Source organism: Etheostoma cragini, chromosome 13, assembly GCF_013103735.1.
Source record: "Etheostoma cragini isolate CJK2018 chromosome 13, CSU_Ecrag_1.0, whole genome shotgun sequence".
NCBI classification, from domain to species: Eukaryota; Metazoa; Chordata; class Actinopteri; order Perciformes; family Percidae; genus Etheostoma; species Etheostoma cragini.
Window position 1 is genome coordinate 767130 of NC_048419.1, and position 15171 is coordinate 782300.

At 41.4% G+C, this 15171-nt stretch overlaps 1 protein-coding gene across 2 annotated transcripts in view; it reads right to left on the reverse strand.

Moving 5' to 3' along the window:
* The window catches only part of med13a (mediator complex subunit 13a), a 76007-nt gene extending 61878 nt beyond the window's left edge, over positions 1 to 14129 (reverse strand). The window contains exons 1-3 of one of the 2 annotated variants that reach the window (XM_034889562.1): positions 13720 to 14129; positions 13504 to 13606; positions 3679 to 3913 (exon numbers count right to left, since the gene is read on the reverse strand). In XM_034889562.1, the coding sequence (XP_034745453.1) occupies positions 3679 to 3913; positions 13504 to 13569 (301 nt within the window). In that variant the 5' untranslated portion in view covers positions 13570 to 13606; positions 13720 to 14129. Of the gene's footprint in view, positions 1 to 3678; positions 3914 to 13503 lie in introns of both variants that reach the window. The other variant, XM_034889561.1, reaches the window with a different exon arrangement.
* Between the last annotated feature and the right edge of the window lie 1042 nt (positions 14130 to 15171).

The window sequence follows — 15171 nt, forward strand, 5'->3', positions numbered from 1 at the left end:
GAAAGTCTAAGGCAACCACTGGTATCTGACGATTTCCACCTTCTCAGGCAACAGGCAGCCAGGAGAGTCCACAAACGCAATACATTGTCAAACATCATCGGACTTCTTGGGCTACACACATGCATACACTCTGCCAGAGCAGGGATCGTCAGTCCTGGTGCTCAGTGTACATTTTAATTCTATCAGCATTCACCTGACCTCGCCTTAATCCCTATTAGATGGTCAGAGTGGATACCAGCAGGGTCTGAGGCAGTAGGAGAAGGACTGCATGCAGACCACTGCACTAAGGGCCAAATCGTAAGGCAAAGGGGTTCATAGAGGATCAGAACAGCCACAAACAGAGGTAGGGGGAACCACAGAACCAATATTCTTTAAGTATGGGGATAACGGCACATATTTTCAGATAGTCTCACTAGGAAGGCATTCATAACATTTCACATGAAAAGTGACAGAAACAGATCAAAAGAATCACAAAGAGAGCCAGAGAGAGAGATACTACAACTGGCCAATCACAGCGTGAAGTGGGTGCGAATGTCGGATTGATCGTTTGGAAGACAAAAACTGCCAGGGGCAGGGTTCAACTAAGGACCAACTTGGGATCCCACCAGTCACAGCTCCAAATGGTGCCAGGGGGTAAAGGGAGTGTGTGTGTGTGTGTGTGTGTGTGTGTGTGTGTGTGTGTGAGATTAGTATTGATTGATTAATTAATCAATAATAAATCATACCTTCCATAAGAAAGCAGCCCTAATATAAACACTTGGTAAATCCTGCTCCAGTAGGTATCTCCAGGACCTCATTGAGCCATGATGACACATGCACACAAACAAGGTGAAAGAAAATATCAGTGTCACTGTTGCGGCTGGAAATAAGCTTTTCGACCATCTGACAAGCAGGTCAGGTATACTTGCTCCTCAAACGGCTCTAGAAGAGGAGAGCAGCATCCCCTCCTTAGTGGTAAAGAAGTGCACATATACAGGTAATCCATCTAGGCACAAGTCCTGACATTCCTCCATGCCCTCAGCTGTGTTATCAGGTCGCAGGACACACCCTCTTGAACGGACTGATCAGCAGCTGCAGATCGGAGGTTGGAGGAGAAAAAAAAAGGCCCTCCGGCTGACTTAAGATCCATCAAGAGAGGCTCTGCTTGATTTCACTGGCAGAGCCCCACAGCGGCTACAGGAGGGAAAGGCTCAAGAAGCAGGAGGAAGAGATCTTCCACTAGAGAGAAGGGAACACTATCTTCCACAACAGGAAACACAGATTACACCACCCTTCTGGGAACCATTCACACTGAGATACTCATGATTCAGGGTGCAAAACAGTCAAGAAACATGTTGAGTGGGGAATATGTAAAATCTCACGTCTCAGTGAATGTCCACGTCATTCTCAAGAGGAATAGATAGTAATCTAGACGTGCGGTTTTGATGAGAAATTCAAAAGAACACCAGGTCTGAAACAAGACCTACCTACAATCCTGCCGAAACGTGATTCATAATACCTGGGAGGAAAATGCTGGTCAATATTCTATTTAATTTGTATCTCCTGAAACACATAAGTGTTGCACTTAATCTCCCCAAAACTGGCTTAAGAACATAGCAGTGACTCCAACAATTTCCAAATATAGATTCTCCATACCAACCCCTCCTACTTGAAATGTAGCACACTATTAGAGGGCCTGAGCCAGACGCTCCAGGTAATTACCAGGACCTGTTAGGCCTGAATGAGCTGCCCATCGTTGCCTTCAGCTCTGAGTTGAGTTGAGTTGAGTTCAATTCGGGCACAATGTCCAATAATGAAGGAGGGTCACAGATGGGCTGTGCTTGGCTCAGGCTCCAAAGTTCACTTTACATGGCAGAGAGCATAAATAAAGATGGCCTTTTCCATCTTCCACCATTAATGTTACTGTTACAGAAGAGGGAACAGATGAAAGTGGGGGGTGGACGTATTTGTCTTGTTCATGCATGGCAGATACCGTTTGCTGTGTTTGTCACCAAAGTTATAATCTGACTGAGCTCAGTATTTCTTCTTCAATTCTTCATCCTTTGTGAAATATCGACTTTAGATTACTTGTTCTACTGTGCCGCAGCAGCCACTTAGATATTATAACCCTCTCTCAAACAAACATGAAATAATGAGACAGCTAGATGCCCAGTGTCTCCAGGGAGAGGGAGTTGCCCTACAGCTGTTGGCACTACCAGCCTGGCTGGCTAGCCTATCAGTCAGAGGAGGCTTGGGGGGCATTAGGGAGGTATCAGATTACACAGATTTTTATATTTCGCTAAGGCTCTCACTTGAGGTGCTGACACTCCAAGATCGTCGGCTGCAGGTCCATGTTGGGCGGACATTGAGCACCTGTCGCCCTAGTTTTTTCGGTGTGTCACGCACCATCACAACTTATCACTCCCTGCTGACTTCCTTTTGCAATCAGCGAGAGGAATCCCCAATTGGATATTTCAGATTAAGCAAAAAAGAGAACGAGAAGAAAAACGAAAGTGAAGAAAGCAAGCAAACAAAGCTGAGAAAACACACACACACACACACACAGAAGCATAAACATGCGACTAAATTAGTAAGTGTTTCATTCACGCACTCTTGTCACATCACAATGCTCACGCCAGATGACTGAAAAGTTTGTCCGGCTCATTTTCTGTAACCAGTGTAGCATGAAAGCATGCTACGTGGACTTAGCAAGCGAGGCAACCGGCTGGAGCGGGCCACTCGGCCCCCACGCTTCCCACCGCAAGCAGACTTCTTTATCATCAGAAGAAGGATGACAGCCCGAGAGATGGACAATCCAGTCTGCTGTCATCCGGGTGGAGAGTGAAGCAGAGGGGCCAAACGCTCTGCACTGCTGCTGCCTGGTCCGGGCAAACGCTGTTTTGTTGTATGTATCATATTAACGGTTTGTATATCCCATTTCCCTTTTTGAATGACAAACAGATAACCGCTGCCTGCTGTAGTTGCAGAACGTACGTGCTAGTTGGTCGTCAGCTGTAATCTTTGCAGTGTGTTCAAGTACAACCTTTTGGCCAAGACACAGGCAACATGAGGGGACAAGCGGCGACGCGACAGTCGGCCTTCATCGCTACTACTAGTTTGCCATATGCCTGGTGTGTCAGGGTCTTTACAGGGTACCTCCCCTGCTGCTACCTGACAATTAAGCAGTGATATATGTATCCTTTATCCTTGTACAACTAATAACATATCTTGACAGGTTGATTTACAAAAGCTGCAAGCCTTCTACAATTCACGTTATCTTTTAGAGCCATCACTCTTTTAGCTTTATAACCTTGACTACATCCAACAAAAGGTGCATTGGGGGGAGGTGGATTTCATAATAGATTGTTTTTCTTGCCAGAATAGAGGCTAAGACGTAGAATAGCAGTGCTCTCTCTATCTCTTTAATCAATGTGCCAAAACAACTAGAAAAACTACTATCTTTAACTATCACGCAGCAGAAGGCCAAATTACTGCTCCTTAATTGTAAGAACCACTTCCCAGGTCCCTTGAACTCAATCACTGAATCCCTTCAAGCACCCTGGGTGTTGCTCAGTTTCTGACCCTGACCTCTGATCTAGTGAGAAAGCAGCATACAGAGGATGTAAATGCACAGCTTCATAAAACAAACATTGTTTTTCCAAATCACATGCCCTTATGTGTATGCAAAGGGGCTCCCACCTGCAAGCTCGTGGTGGATGAGATCGGCGAAGTTGGGGTCGTCCCCCCACCAGAAGAGCCAAAGTTCCCTCCGCCCCTGCCGCTGACTGCGCCGCCATACGCTTAGCACGTCGGCCTTTAGGCAGCGGCTGAAGCTGCATAGGATGGGGTCTTCCTCCGTCACTGGAAAGAGGATGGGTGCAGAGGTGGGACCCTGCCACACAAACCTCTTCCATTTGATTCCTGTCAAGTCAGCCTGCAAGACAAGGGAGGGGGAGAGAGGGAGAAGAGGAGAATGTGAGTTTGCAGAGTCGCTGCTTCAGGATCCACTCAGCACCTCGAAGTAAACATGTGCTGAGCACAGTGTAAAGAGTAGGTATTAATCCTCTTTTATGGGGCAGTTCTCTCAAAAACTAGTACAAGACACCCGGGCTGTCAAAACAGAAACGGGAAGATTGAAAGATACACAGTAAATTACAAGAAAAGTGAGTTAATAAAAATGAGAAATTGACCTTAAAAATTGGGACATTTGTTTGTTTCTGCAAAGAAGTATTTACTTGCTTCAGGTGCTTTCCATATCACCATGAACAACATGTTCAAAACACAAATAGAAAAAATCTAATGCTGGTAAATGTGGTCTCACCACCTTAATCCTCATTATTGGTGAGTGCTGGGGGGTGTTTTGCCTTTCTATAAACGCTGTCTGGCTTTTATAGAGAGAACAAAACACACAGGAAAAAGCCTCATAGGCAGTAAATCGCTGCCAGGGTTATTAAGTGTTAAAGCAGGAACATTACGCTCCACTGCTAGCTAGCACTGCTGCTTATCATCCAAGCGCTGCCAGACTACCCACGTCTACCTTAAAACATGCACGCAAACACACACACAGACACCAACTACCCCAAAAAACAGACACAATGCCTAAGGCGTACATCCCCATTCCGCTAGCAATCTTGTGGCAACTGTGCAAACATGGACTGTTCATTTTCATGCCGTATAGCCCTATTCCGTTCAGGCTGAGTTGGCAAGCTGTCCCTCTGTATATTCAACCAATTAATCCATCACAATTCAGGGGATATCTTAACTCAAGTGCAGAGGCGATGAGCCTGAACAGGTGATTACCCGTGGTTGTGGCGAAGCAGTGCTCTTTCGCCTGGCTATGGATAAGCTGGGAGATTTGTGGTGTTAGTTTTGATGGTGGTGGGGGCAGGTTGGGCACCGTCAAATCAGAAAGGTGTGTGGCATCAGCTGGAGCAGAGCTGAATCCCAACAAGTTAGTAAGCAATAAGACAAAGTGAGCACACACACACACAAACAGGTGCACAAATCATTAATAAACCTGAGGTTACAAATAGTTTTGACTAAATTAATTTTTGACTCGTGTCCATGTCCAAGTTTTACACCACAGCAGCATACAGGCAAGCTTGTTAATCTACAAAGTATACACTGTATGCACCATCAATAACAGAAAACATGTGTTAAATTTGTACTCCGCCACTAACTCGAGGGGAAAAGTGGTTAGCAACTAGCAAGCATACAAAAGCCCAAGATGTCATCCTAGCTTTAACACGGCAGTGCTCGGGATGCATGATGAAAACATAGTGATCTTTGATGAACAATCGGGCTCCTAAGGAATTCAAAAGCTGCTACACATGCTAAGTTTAAGTCCCAAGGTACAAACAGCAGAGCTAGGTCTGTGTGTAACAACAGAGCTGCAGGGGTTAGGCTGTTCCTTCCTCCTGGGGTGTGAGAAGCACTACATTACACCTGCATCTTGCTAGGAAACTGTGCACACAATGCAAAAGGATGGCAAGGACAACGGTTGATTGTGCAAATAGATCATAGGCAGTTCAGATAGGCAATTAGGAAGTGAACACCCCTGTTATCTTACTGACCATGGCCAGTCCCCTGTGGTTTGTTTTATTTCACTGTGCTGGTGACAGGGCACTGATACCTTTCTTTGAGTTACTTAACTCTTATTCAAATAAGTGTTCGCTAACTCTTTTATAACTCTCTTTTATAGTCCATTCTACACATGGCGGTAATAATACATTTTCCTAATAATACTACCCAAATGTGCTTGCTTTGCCATTAAAATATTACTTCATGTTTGAAAGTTAGCTCTCGAGCCTTATAAGACGACCTAATTGTAACCAAGGACCACTTCACAGAAGGGAGATGTGCATTGCTCTTGCAGGCCAGACCTAATGCAGTAGTACACTAAAGTGGATACAGTTACAGTTTACAATTCCTTATAACGTTTTGTTATTGCCTAGGTAGATTGCATTGTCTTGTATTTGCATTAAAATTACGCCACGTTAAAAACACTTTGTTGTATAGCTATAGAGGATAAAAAAAAGCCTCTCAGCCGAATCTTCTTTCATGAAAACCTTAAAATTTACAAGAACAAAAGATTACAGGGCAATGCAAACTTCTTTCTATTCAATTGCCAACCAAATAAAATTTGAAAACAGCAATTGAGCAGTTACATTCTGCCTTATAAGACCATTAATTGATAAGTCGTTCCAGTAAAAATTGACGACAACTAACTGCAAGTTATTCAAAAAGTTACAATAGAAAAAAACATTTGTTAATTACACTTTCTCCGCTGAAAACCCGCTTTAATTGGTGTCATAAGGCAATCTTTGAATTCAAGTAAACAAGCAACTCTATGCACATGGGGTCAAGAGAAGGTAAAATGTTTAATTAACACTCAGCCTGGTATCAGGTGACTTTTAAAAAGGCATGCAGAGAAAACCTTGACATGCTTCTTGTTGTTGAACATGGTTACTGTGGAACAACTGTACACGCAGGGCTACTTGAATCAACCGACCACATCCTATGGGCACAGAAACTTTGATCTGGTTCATTGCTGAGATTTAGCAACTGTAGTAGCAGTGACAACTAAAATTGTGATAAAAGCTGCTGCTGCGCTGTTGATGTGTGAATGAAATACAACAGCCTACAAGAGCAGAAGGCTAGACTCTACATCTTACATTGCAGGTCTATTCATCACCATTTTGGGACTGTTTCTGTCACCATCAGAACGTTTGCATCTATGCTGCAGTTTCTCTGCTAAGTGGGCAACTGAATACATTAGGAATCTTTCCTTGAGAATATATGGCAAAAAACAAACCTTCTCTAAAGCAACCGTGCAGGAAAATGTATAACTAAATGCTGCGTTACTGTCAACAAGCAATTATCCTCGGCAATAAACAAGTTATTAAAGGATTGTGTTAGCTCAAGTCTATATATGCAATCTCCACTCTCAATATCTAGCATTATCATTAACAAATGCTACATTATTAAACTGTCACAGCCACATCAAATCTTTATAATCATTACTCTGTAATAAATGATAACTGCAGATGTATCTCACAGTTATTTTACGATAACAAAAAATGACAACACTATCATAGTTTACGATAGAACGGATCCTTATCCAAAACATGGTTAATATTTTTGAAATCTATATAATACTGAAAACCACTAACTGGTATTTTTTTAATTTAACCTTTAGGTAACCAGTTAGGCCGTTGAGAACAGGTTCTCATTTGCAACGGCAACCTGGCCAGGAAAATCAGAAGCATGCAGGACCACGTACAGTTTCACATTCAATACAATACAATACAGGAATATAGAATACAAAAGGCTACATAAAGTGCAGATTTAGTAGGCATTACAAAACCGGTGCAAGGTGATGTGTAAGCAGGATGAAGGTTATGTGAAAGTGATATGGTAATAACACAGTATACATGAATAGGCAGTCTATAACATTGCTGAGATGTAGAGGCGAGCCAAGCCGAACAAAACAAAACATGAACAGTTAGTGCGAATTTAAATCTAGTTAGTGGAGTTGAGTCCGTTAATGCACAAATGCAATATGTATGAATAGGCAGTCTGTGTAAATGCTGAAATGTAGTAAAGAGTTGTTATACAGTTAGTGCAAATTGTGGTCTAGTTACGGTCAGTAATAACACAGTTAACCGGAATAGACAGTCAATGTAGATGCTGAATGTAGGGCAATGTCAATACACAGTTAGTGCTTATTGTGGACTAGGTAGTGATGTAGATCAGAAATAACATGATACGCATGAGTAGACAGTCTATAATGCTGAGATGCATCAAAGAGTCAATAGAAAGTTGGTGCTATTGTAACAATAACTATAAAAAACACTGTTTTCCCAAAATTGAAGATTGCAAAAAAAGATTGCAAGTACGTTTTTCCTTATGCAGTTTGATTTCACTGAAGAACAGAAGTAGTCTTTTGTCTGTTACGGATGCAATGATGTTGACCCACTGCAGTGTGGAGATGAAAAGGGTTCGCGGACATACCAGTCTCTTCTCTTCTGCATTGCATGGATGCTAGAAGGCCAATAGGTTTGACCTTGAATACTCCCACTTCTAGTGAGATACTGAGCTTAATACTGCAGTATGTGGATGTGGTGAGAAACTGAAACTCTATAAAGTTTTGAAATGACTACACAGACTTTTGATCAGCTGTTAGTCTCAAATATACAGTTTGATTACAAATTTGAGGAAAGTGAAGTACTAAAGCTGCTCTCCCGCTGGATGAGTTCCTCTTAATTACACATCTCAACCTGCTGAACTTGATCTATACATAAAATCACGATATCTGTGTCCCCACACATGCGCAGTACAGCAGCGGGGCCGGGTAGTTGCTGAACCCCTACAAGGCTTGTTGATTGCGGTTCACCGGCTACAGGTGTCTGCCAAAAACTGATCATCCATCAAAAACTCATTGCTGTCTACCCTACATGCAAATGATGAAATAGGGGACATGGCTGCCTCCAACAACAGCGCAAGTTTGGATTCCTCGCAACAACACTTTGAGAAAAAGGCTCGCTCACAGCCTTCTAAAGTGTGGGAGTATTTTAATCTTAATGCCAACAACACCGTGGTAGTCTGTGGACTTTGTAAAATGATCCCCGAGTCAGGATAACAGCAGCAAAACACCATAAGTTCTGCTCACCTCTGCCTCTCCAGCTCCTCCCGTAGCTCACCCATATACAGTATGTCCTGCACTGACTCGAGTGGGAGGTAGACTGTGCTGTGTCTCGGGCTCATAATTCCCTCAGAAAGGAGAGCAAAAAATTGCACTTTTTTTAACTGTTTTTAATTTTTATTTAAGCATTCCTCCTGAGCATGACTTGTAATGTTATTTTGTTTTATTGATAGATTTATTCGATGTATCTGAGTTCATATGTTGCTAAAATTGCACTTCTTTTACCGTAAGATTAAAAGGAGAAGAGCTTGGATGTTAAACAAGAGCTTATTCATTATTTTACCTATTATTGCTAAAAAAACGCAAACCAGGCAACTCTTTTTGCACTTTTGTTTACTGTAAGATTTTCATTATGTACTCCTTAAAGTGACTTCCTTTTGTTGTTGAGTGATCACCTACAACGGGCTGCAGCTTGCACCACACATTCATTTTACTTGAACAATTTTAATATGTAGAGATTTAAACCTTATTGAAATTTGATTTGTGTGAATAATTGAGCAAGAGGAAAATAAACACTAACTGAAAAATGAATTGTTAGATTAGTCGACTAATCGAAAAATAATCACTAGATTAATCATTTTAAAAGTAATTGATTGGGACAGCCCTATCCAGCATGTTGTTTCTACAGCCGTCCTGATCGCTGCTCAGCCGGGTTCCCTGCTTCTACCACTAATACCCTCACGATGTGTGACCACTACACGGAAAGAAGCAGACATGTTCAGCCGAACCACGACTAATTGAACCAGCAACATGTGTTAGAGGTTGAGTAGAGTAGAAAAACACTTTCAGGAGGCTTTTCTTGTGCCATATAAAACCACCTGTGAACGCATGGTGCAAGTTCTGCTTTCAAATAACTAGTTAAAATAAAAAGGGAGGCATCATCACTCAGCACATTGTACTTCAAGGTGGGGATTTTAAACTCTAAAATAAAGCTGGATAGTTTAATCTATGTTTTCCTCTAAAGTATAAGTACACAGTAAGTCAGTAGTGTATGCCTGTAGTTTCATATTAAGTGCTTTGGAGGCTTTCTAGAAGTTATTTCAGGGTACAATGGTTCTGGAGAAAGCTGTCACGCAATTAGCCCATTCCAAACACGCATGTTTTGAAAAGGCAATACACTACTTGGGAAAATTAGACAAAAATGTCTGAAGTCACTTTCAACGAAACAGGTCTCTTCTCATGAGACTTCAGGCAGAATAGCTTTTGTTTACACAGAAAATAAGCCAAATATTTGCACTGCTGGTTCCTAGTGGATGTAACTAATGATGAAGACTGAAGATTTTGTCAATGTAACTATGATTCTACAAACAGAATAAAACCAAATGTCCTTGTTAGCACACTCAACGTTTATCTTTGTATTTGCACATTCAACTGAGCACCAAGATGATTTGTTAAGGTATGTGTAGCACTGCTGAGTGACAACATTCTGGGTTTGAAACAGAAAAACAAAGACTGATGGCAAGCAGTGGAAGAAACATCTGCCTTGCAATTAACTCTAGCAACACAAGGCTTCTTCTACAACTTCATCCCAATAAAAACCACATTAACTGATATTTAGGTTGAATGTTGTAAACCCTTCGGAGGTCTTTGAAGACACTTCTTAAACAAGCAATCTCTAGTGTGCAGATGGCTATATTATTTAGGAATAAAACATGGCGTTAAAATGTTTTTACAGCTTTAAAAAAAGTCATAAAAAGTTACAGTGTAGAAACATTTAGTGACATTGCTTGTAGTTTGTAACTCTGTTCTGTTGCCCAATTTTGTAAGAAATACATGGGAAAATAAACTGTGGATTACAGACAAAATATTAACTTCTGTCCTTAAATAGTCCCGAAACTGAAGAAGACTGGACATGTCAGTACCCTGCTCCTTATCAACAATGTCCAAGAGGCAGACTGCTTTATCAAGAATTAATGTTCCTTCTGCAGTTGTTCTTCTATCTGTCCTTTCAAAATAAATGAGTGGCAGCATGAGTGCAAAAACAGGGGGTGCCACAGATATCTGTGGATTTCCTTCCAACGTTCATGCTTTGCAGGCTGTGCGCACAAAGTGTGCCTCAAACACTTGATGCACTATTAATCTGCAAGTTTTCCACCTGCCTGTGTCTTAGCAAATGTTCTTAAAAGTATGTGAGCAACTGCTTGTGGGTCGTAAGAAATTTCATCTTTTCATATGCCAAAGCAACAAAAAAAAAAATCAAACAAAAAAAAAAATCTAAAATCACACTGCTGCATTAGGAGGAAGTCTAAAGCCTGGATATGGGAAGGACATTTTCCTGAGGTGACACGTACTTGGGGGGGGGGGGGGGGTTATGACCCCCTGCTTTTGCCAGCTGCTCACCTTCCTTCTGGCCACTTTAGGTTCTGAGTATGAGTAGGGAACACTGTGTTCACACAGCTGCCTTCCTGCCTTTCAAGATATGGGACAAGCAACAGGTGAAGCTGCTCAAATCATGCCGCAGATGCTCCTCTTCTACCAAGTCTCTTTTCCTGTGTGTCACCTCTCACTCCCTCTCTCTCTCAGTAAACTCTCTGTCACAGAGCTAAAATGAAACTAACAAGTGTGTGTTTGCATTTTTGGTTGAAGAGAATGTAAATTTGATGAGTTTCACTTGAGCAACTTTTAACAGAGCTCTTGTTAAGTTAGTGTAAATCAGATCCGATGCTGTCCCAGAGAAGAAGATTTTTGCAAAGTGCTTTTTTTTTTTTTAAAGGATAGAAGCTACGTCGCCGAAACGCATGGAATCATAAACTACAAATGTCACCAAAAGCCAGCTACATTGGTGCATAATATTCCAACAACTGGTAAACTGAATGTACGTATACACAAAACTTAATTCCAATGTGCCCACTTTAAAACGCAAAGAACTATGCAACAAGTAGTATCATACCCCGGAGAAGACTATCCACTGAAAAACTAAGAGGGAAAAAAGTACTATAATGTATTCGCATTCTTTCACCATAAAACCACAAAGTGGAGTCTGTTCAGCGAGTGAGTCATAACAGCAGTGGTGTTATGCTTAGTCTCAGTGTGCAGGAAAATGTCAGCCAGACAGGCACAGCACCACAACTACCAGTTTCTACCTCGCCTGTCCACTGTAGCAAACGCTGCCTTCAAGTGCTGTTGTAAACACTGTAATTATGAGTTCAGCACACACAATCGACCCAGCTAAGTAGTATTGAGAGAATGGGGATTTTCTGAAATGAAATGTTACCTTTAGGGGGCGGACAGCTTGAAGCTGTATCAATTTGTGGCAAAAGCAGTGTAGTATTTCATTACGTTGTTATACTACATTCTATGTCAACATATTGATGCATTACAACTCTGCCTCTTCACATAACTTTTAATTTAAAAAATGCATTGCATATTAATAAACTGATCTAGATCAATGCACTTTGTGGTCTTTAACTTCTGGCTCTGCACCACAAAGTGGTTCTGTATCATTTCATCTATAACAAAACTTAGGGTTACATTATAGCATTAGACAAAACACATCTCCAACTTCCCACTGTGGAGGTAAGATGTTCAGAGGAGCTCATGGAGGAAGCATTAGATTCTGCCCCTAACCTACATGTCAATGTGTGTTAAGCCTGCTGACAAGCCAATTAACTGCAACAACAAACACATTCAGACCATGTTCTTGAGTATCCAGTCAGAAGAGAAACTGTACACACAAGCAACCCCTTGCCATATGCTGTAGAGGTGAAGACCGGGGATGACACAGAGGATGCTTACTATACTATTTATCTCACAATAGATATAATGAATACCTGTAAACACCAAGTGAGTAGGAGCACAATCACAACTATTTAGGGTGTGGGTGCCAACTGGCCAAAACTGACAACATGATATGATGAATTGGGGAAAGGGGAAAACATTATATGCTTCCCAATTCATAGTGTAGTTTAGATATATAGTTACTTAGATGTTTGTAATGCCCAGGGATGCATGCCAGAGATTATATAATCAGCCTGGGGCTTGTGTCCTAGTTGGTGTGAATACTAGAAAACGAAGTCAAGGCGAGTGAGCCACTGACGAACAAGATGATGGCTTATTACATACGAAATTAACGTTGGCAAACAAATACTGTGACCAGAAACAATCGTATTGCATGCTTACTGCAGAAAAAACAGCTTTCTAGGCCAGGCATAAGGGGCGTGCTTTTATCGAAAAGGTGTGTGAGTTGGGCATTGACATGTGTCCCTCCAGGAGTTGTCAGTGTTATGCAAGAACACAGTATTTCACAGGAAAACGCTCCGTGGTCCGCCAGTCTCTGCGATAGAACTGAAGTGCTTGTGGGTCAGCACTTGATAAAACACAGTGGAATGCCAACGAGATAGCAAGTTAATAAGAAACCAGGTGTTGAGGCGAGAGGGAGAAAGTGCTACAACAACTAACTCACTGGGAAACAGTCGTGTTTTCGGCAGTAAAACGCACACCACTTATTTCCGTGCTAGTAGTTAAGCGCTGTGTTGCTGTGTGTGTCCTGAGAAATGTAGTAAATTAAGCTTAACAAGAAGCGAGTGGCAATAACCTTGAATGTTTGGTTTGTAAATAGTAATATGGAAATGTACCGTTAGCACGAAGAAGAGAATAATGGACAGGCCGTTACAACTAGGTTAAGTGTCAAAGAGTTAAAACAAGGGAAGACGGCAACACGAGCGAACTGGGATGCCTTGTTGCCATGAAATGATGTCAGCTCGATAGGGCCGTAAGCCTAGCTAAGCTCCTATCAACTGATGCCTGTGTGGCTAAAGTTAGCTTAGCCCCTGTTCAGCTAGTTAAAAATGGCTGCTTTCCTTTAGTTTTAAATCTCTTACCAGACAGAATAGATTGGAATGGCAATCCTCCAAGCTGGCCCCGTTTGGTACATAACAAGAACTCATCCTTCTTCACTGCGATATCCAGCACTCCATCATTTCACTTCCCGGGAAATAGAGAACGATTTGCGAATATGTGTTTTCAAAGATGTGCAGGCTTAATCAACGAGAAATATTTTTTGTAACATTTGGCTGGAGGATAGTTAATTCAACAACCTTCCGACTGCAGTTCCTCCACCGGAGCTAAAAGCGGATAAAAGAGACCGTGTTGGCTTTATGTCGACATCTCAGAAACACCCAGAAAAAACTAATTAACAGAAGCGAAAAATGTTCATAAAACAAAAAGAAAAGGAGAGCAAAGAAGCAACTCTCCCCCTCCCCCTTAGCCCTAAAACGGTCTCTGCTTAAAAAATAAAGACGTCCTGCCTTACTCCTCCATCGCAAAAATTAGTCTAAAAACGAAATACATCCCGTGAAAACCTCTCGAAAGATGGCATCGGCCTATATTTTAACGATTATTTCGGTCATAATTTCAGCCTCGGTTCCTGTTGGTTTCCATTTGAATTCATGGATTCCTTTCTTTAATGGCGGCCACAGGGACAACTCTGCCTTCCACAGCCTATTGGCTCATTCGTGGTCAAAGCGTTGTCAAGCCAACCGAAGACACACAGACACACATCAGAAGGTAGACAACCTTTCCGGCAAAGTAAAAGAAAAGACTTATTGAGTTAATATTATTACTAGTTCTGTGAACATTGCTTCAGGACAGCGTAAAGTTGTTAATACTATATATAATATATATCAGTACTGAATATTATATTTAATTTCCTTTAGGCGGGCTATGCTGCAGTATGCAACCTAACGGTGCGCGTTTTATTTTGACAGTCATGACAGAGCGTTCCGGTTGTGGTCTGGCTGACTTGACACTGTCGTGGTCATGAGGGCTGTAATAACACAAGAGTGATAGGTATAGACGCTAGGCCAGCGCAAGTGGCGCTACTGAGCAACAGATTTACTTACCAATGATCAAACCCTCCAAAGTTGCTCAGTTACACGGTGCACCACCTAGCGCATGTAATGTTGCACTGGCAGTTGAAATGTGCATTGATGCGCCGTTTGTTTTGATTTATTTCAATCAAATATATTCATTTGACCTCAGTCTTACAGTGTGTCTTGAGTGAGAAAGAAAGCAGTCAAACCAAACGTGTATGAGGTGCAGACCTACAGCAATAAAATGCATTTTATTGAAGAAAATGTAAGAAGCACATTCATCAAGAAGACAAACAGACATCAACACAAAAATGTTTTTTTTTACTATTTACAGACAATGTTGTATCAGTTTGCTTCAAAGTCTTGCAATGTAAATGTCAATATAGATAAAGTAAAAGGTTATGAATTATACAAATACACAGAGAGAACAGAAGTCAGAAGGTCTGAATATTAACAAACCTCACAGCCAAACCAATTTCATTATTGCCAAAACAAAGCAGATTTTTACTGATTTTGACACAATATCAGATGGTTTGACACACACATTTATCCCCTTTTGTATATTGTTTTACATGAGCAAAAATAAAACTAATGCATTTCAGAGTACCATCACAGTAATTTGTTAAGGTGACAAATCAACTATATTTTTATTTACCGTAACTAATTTGCACAAAAGAA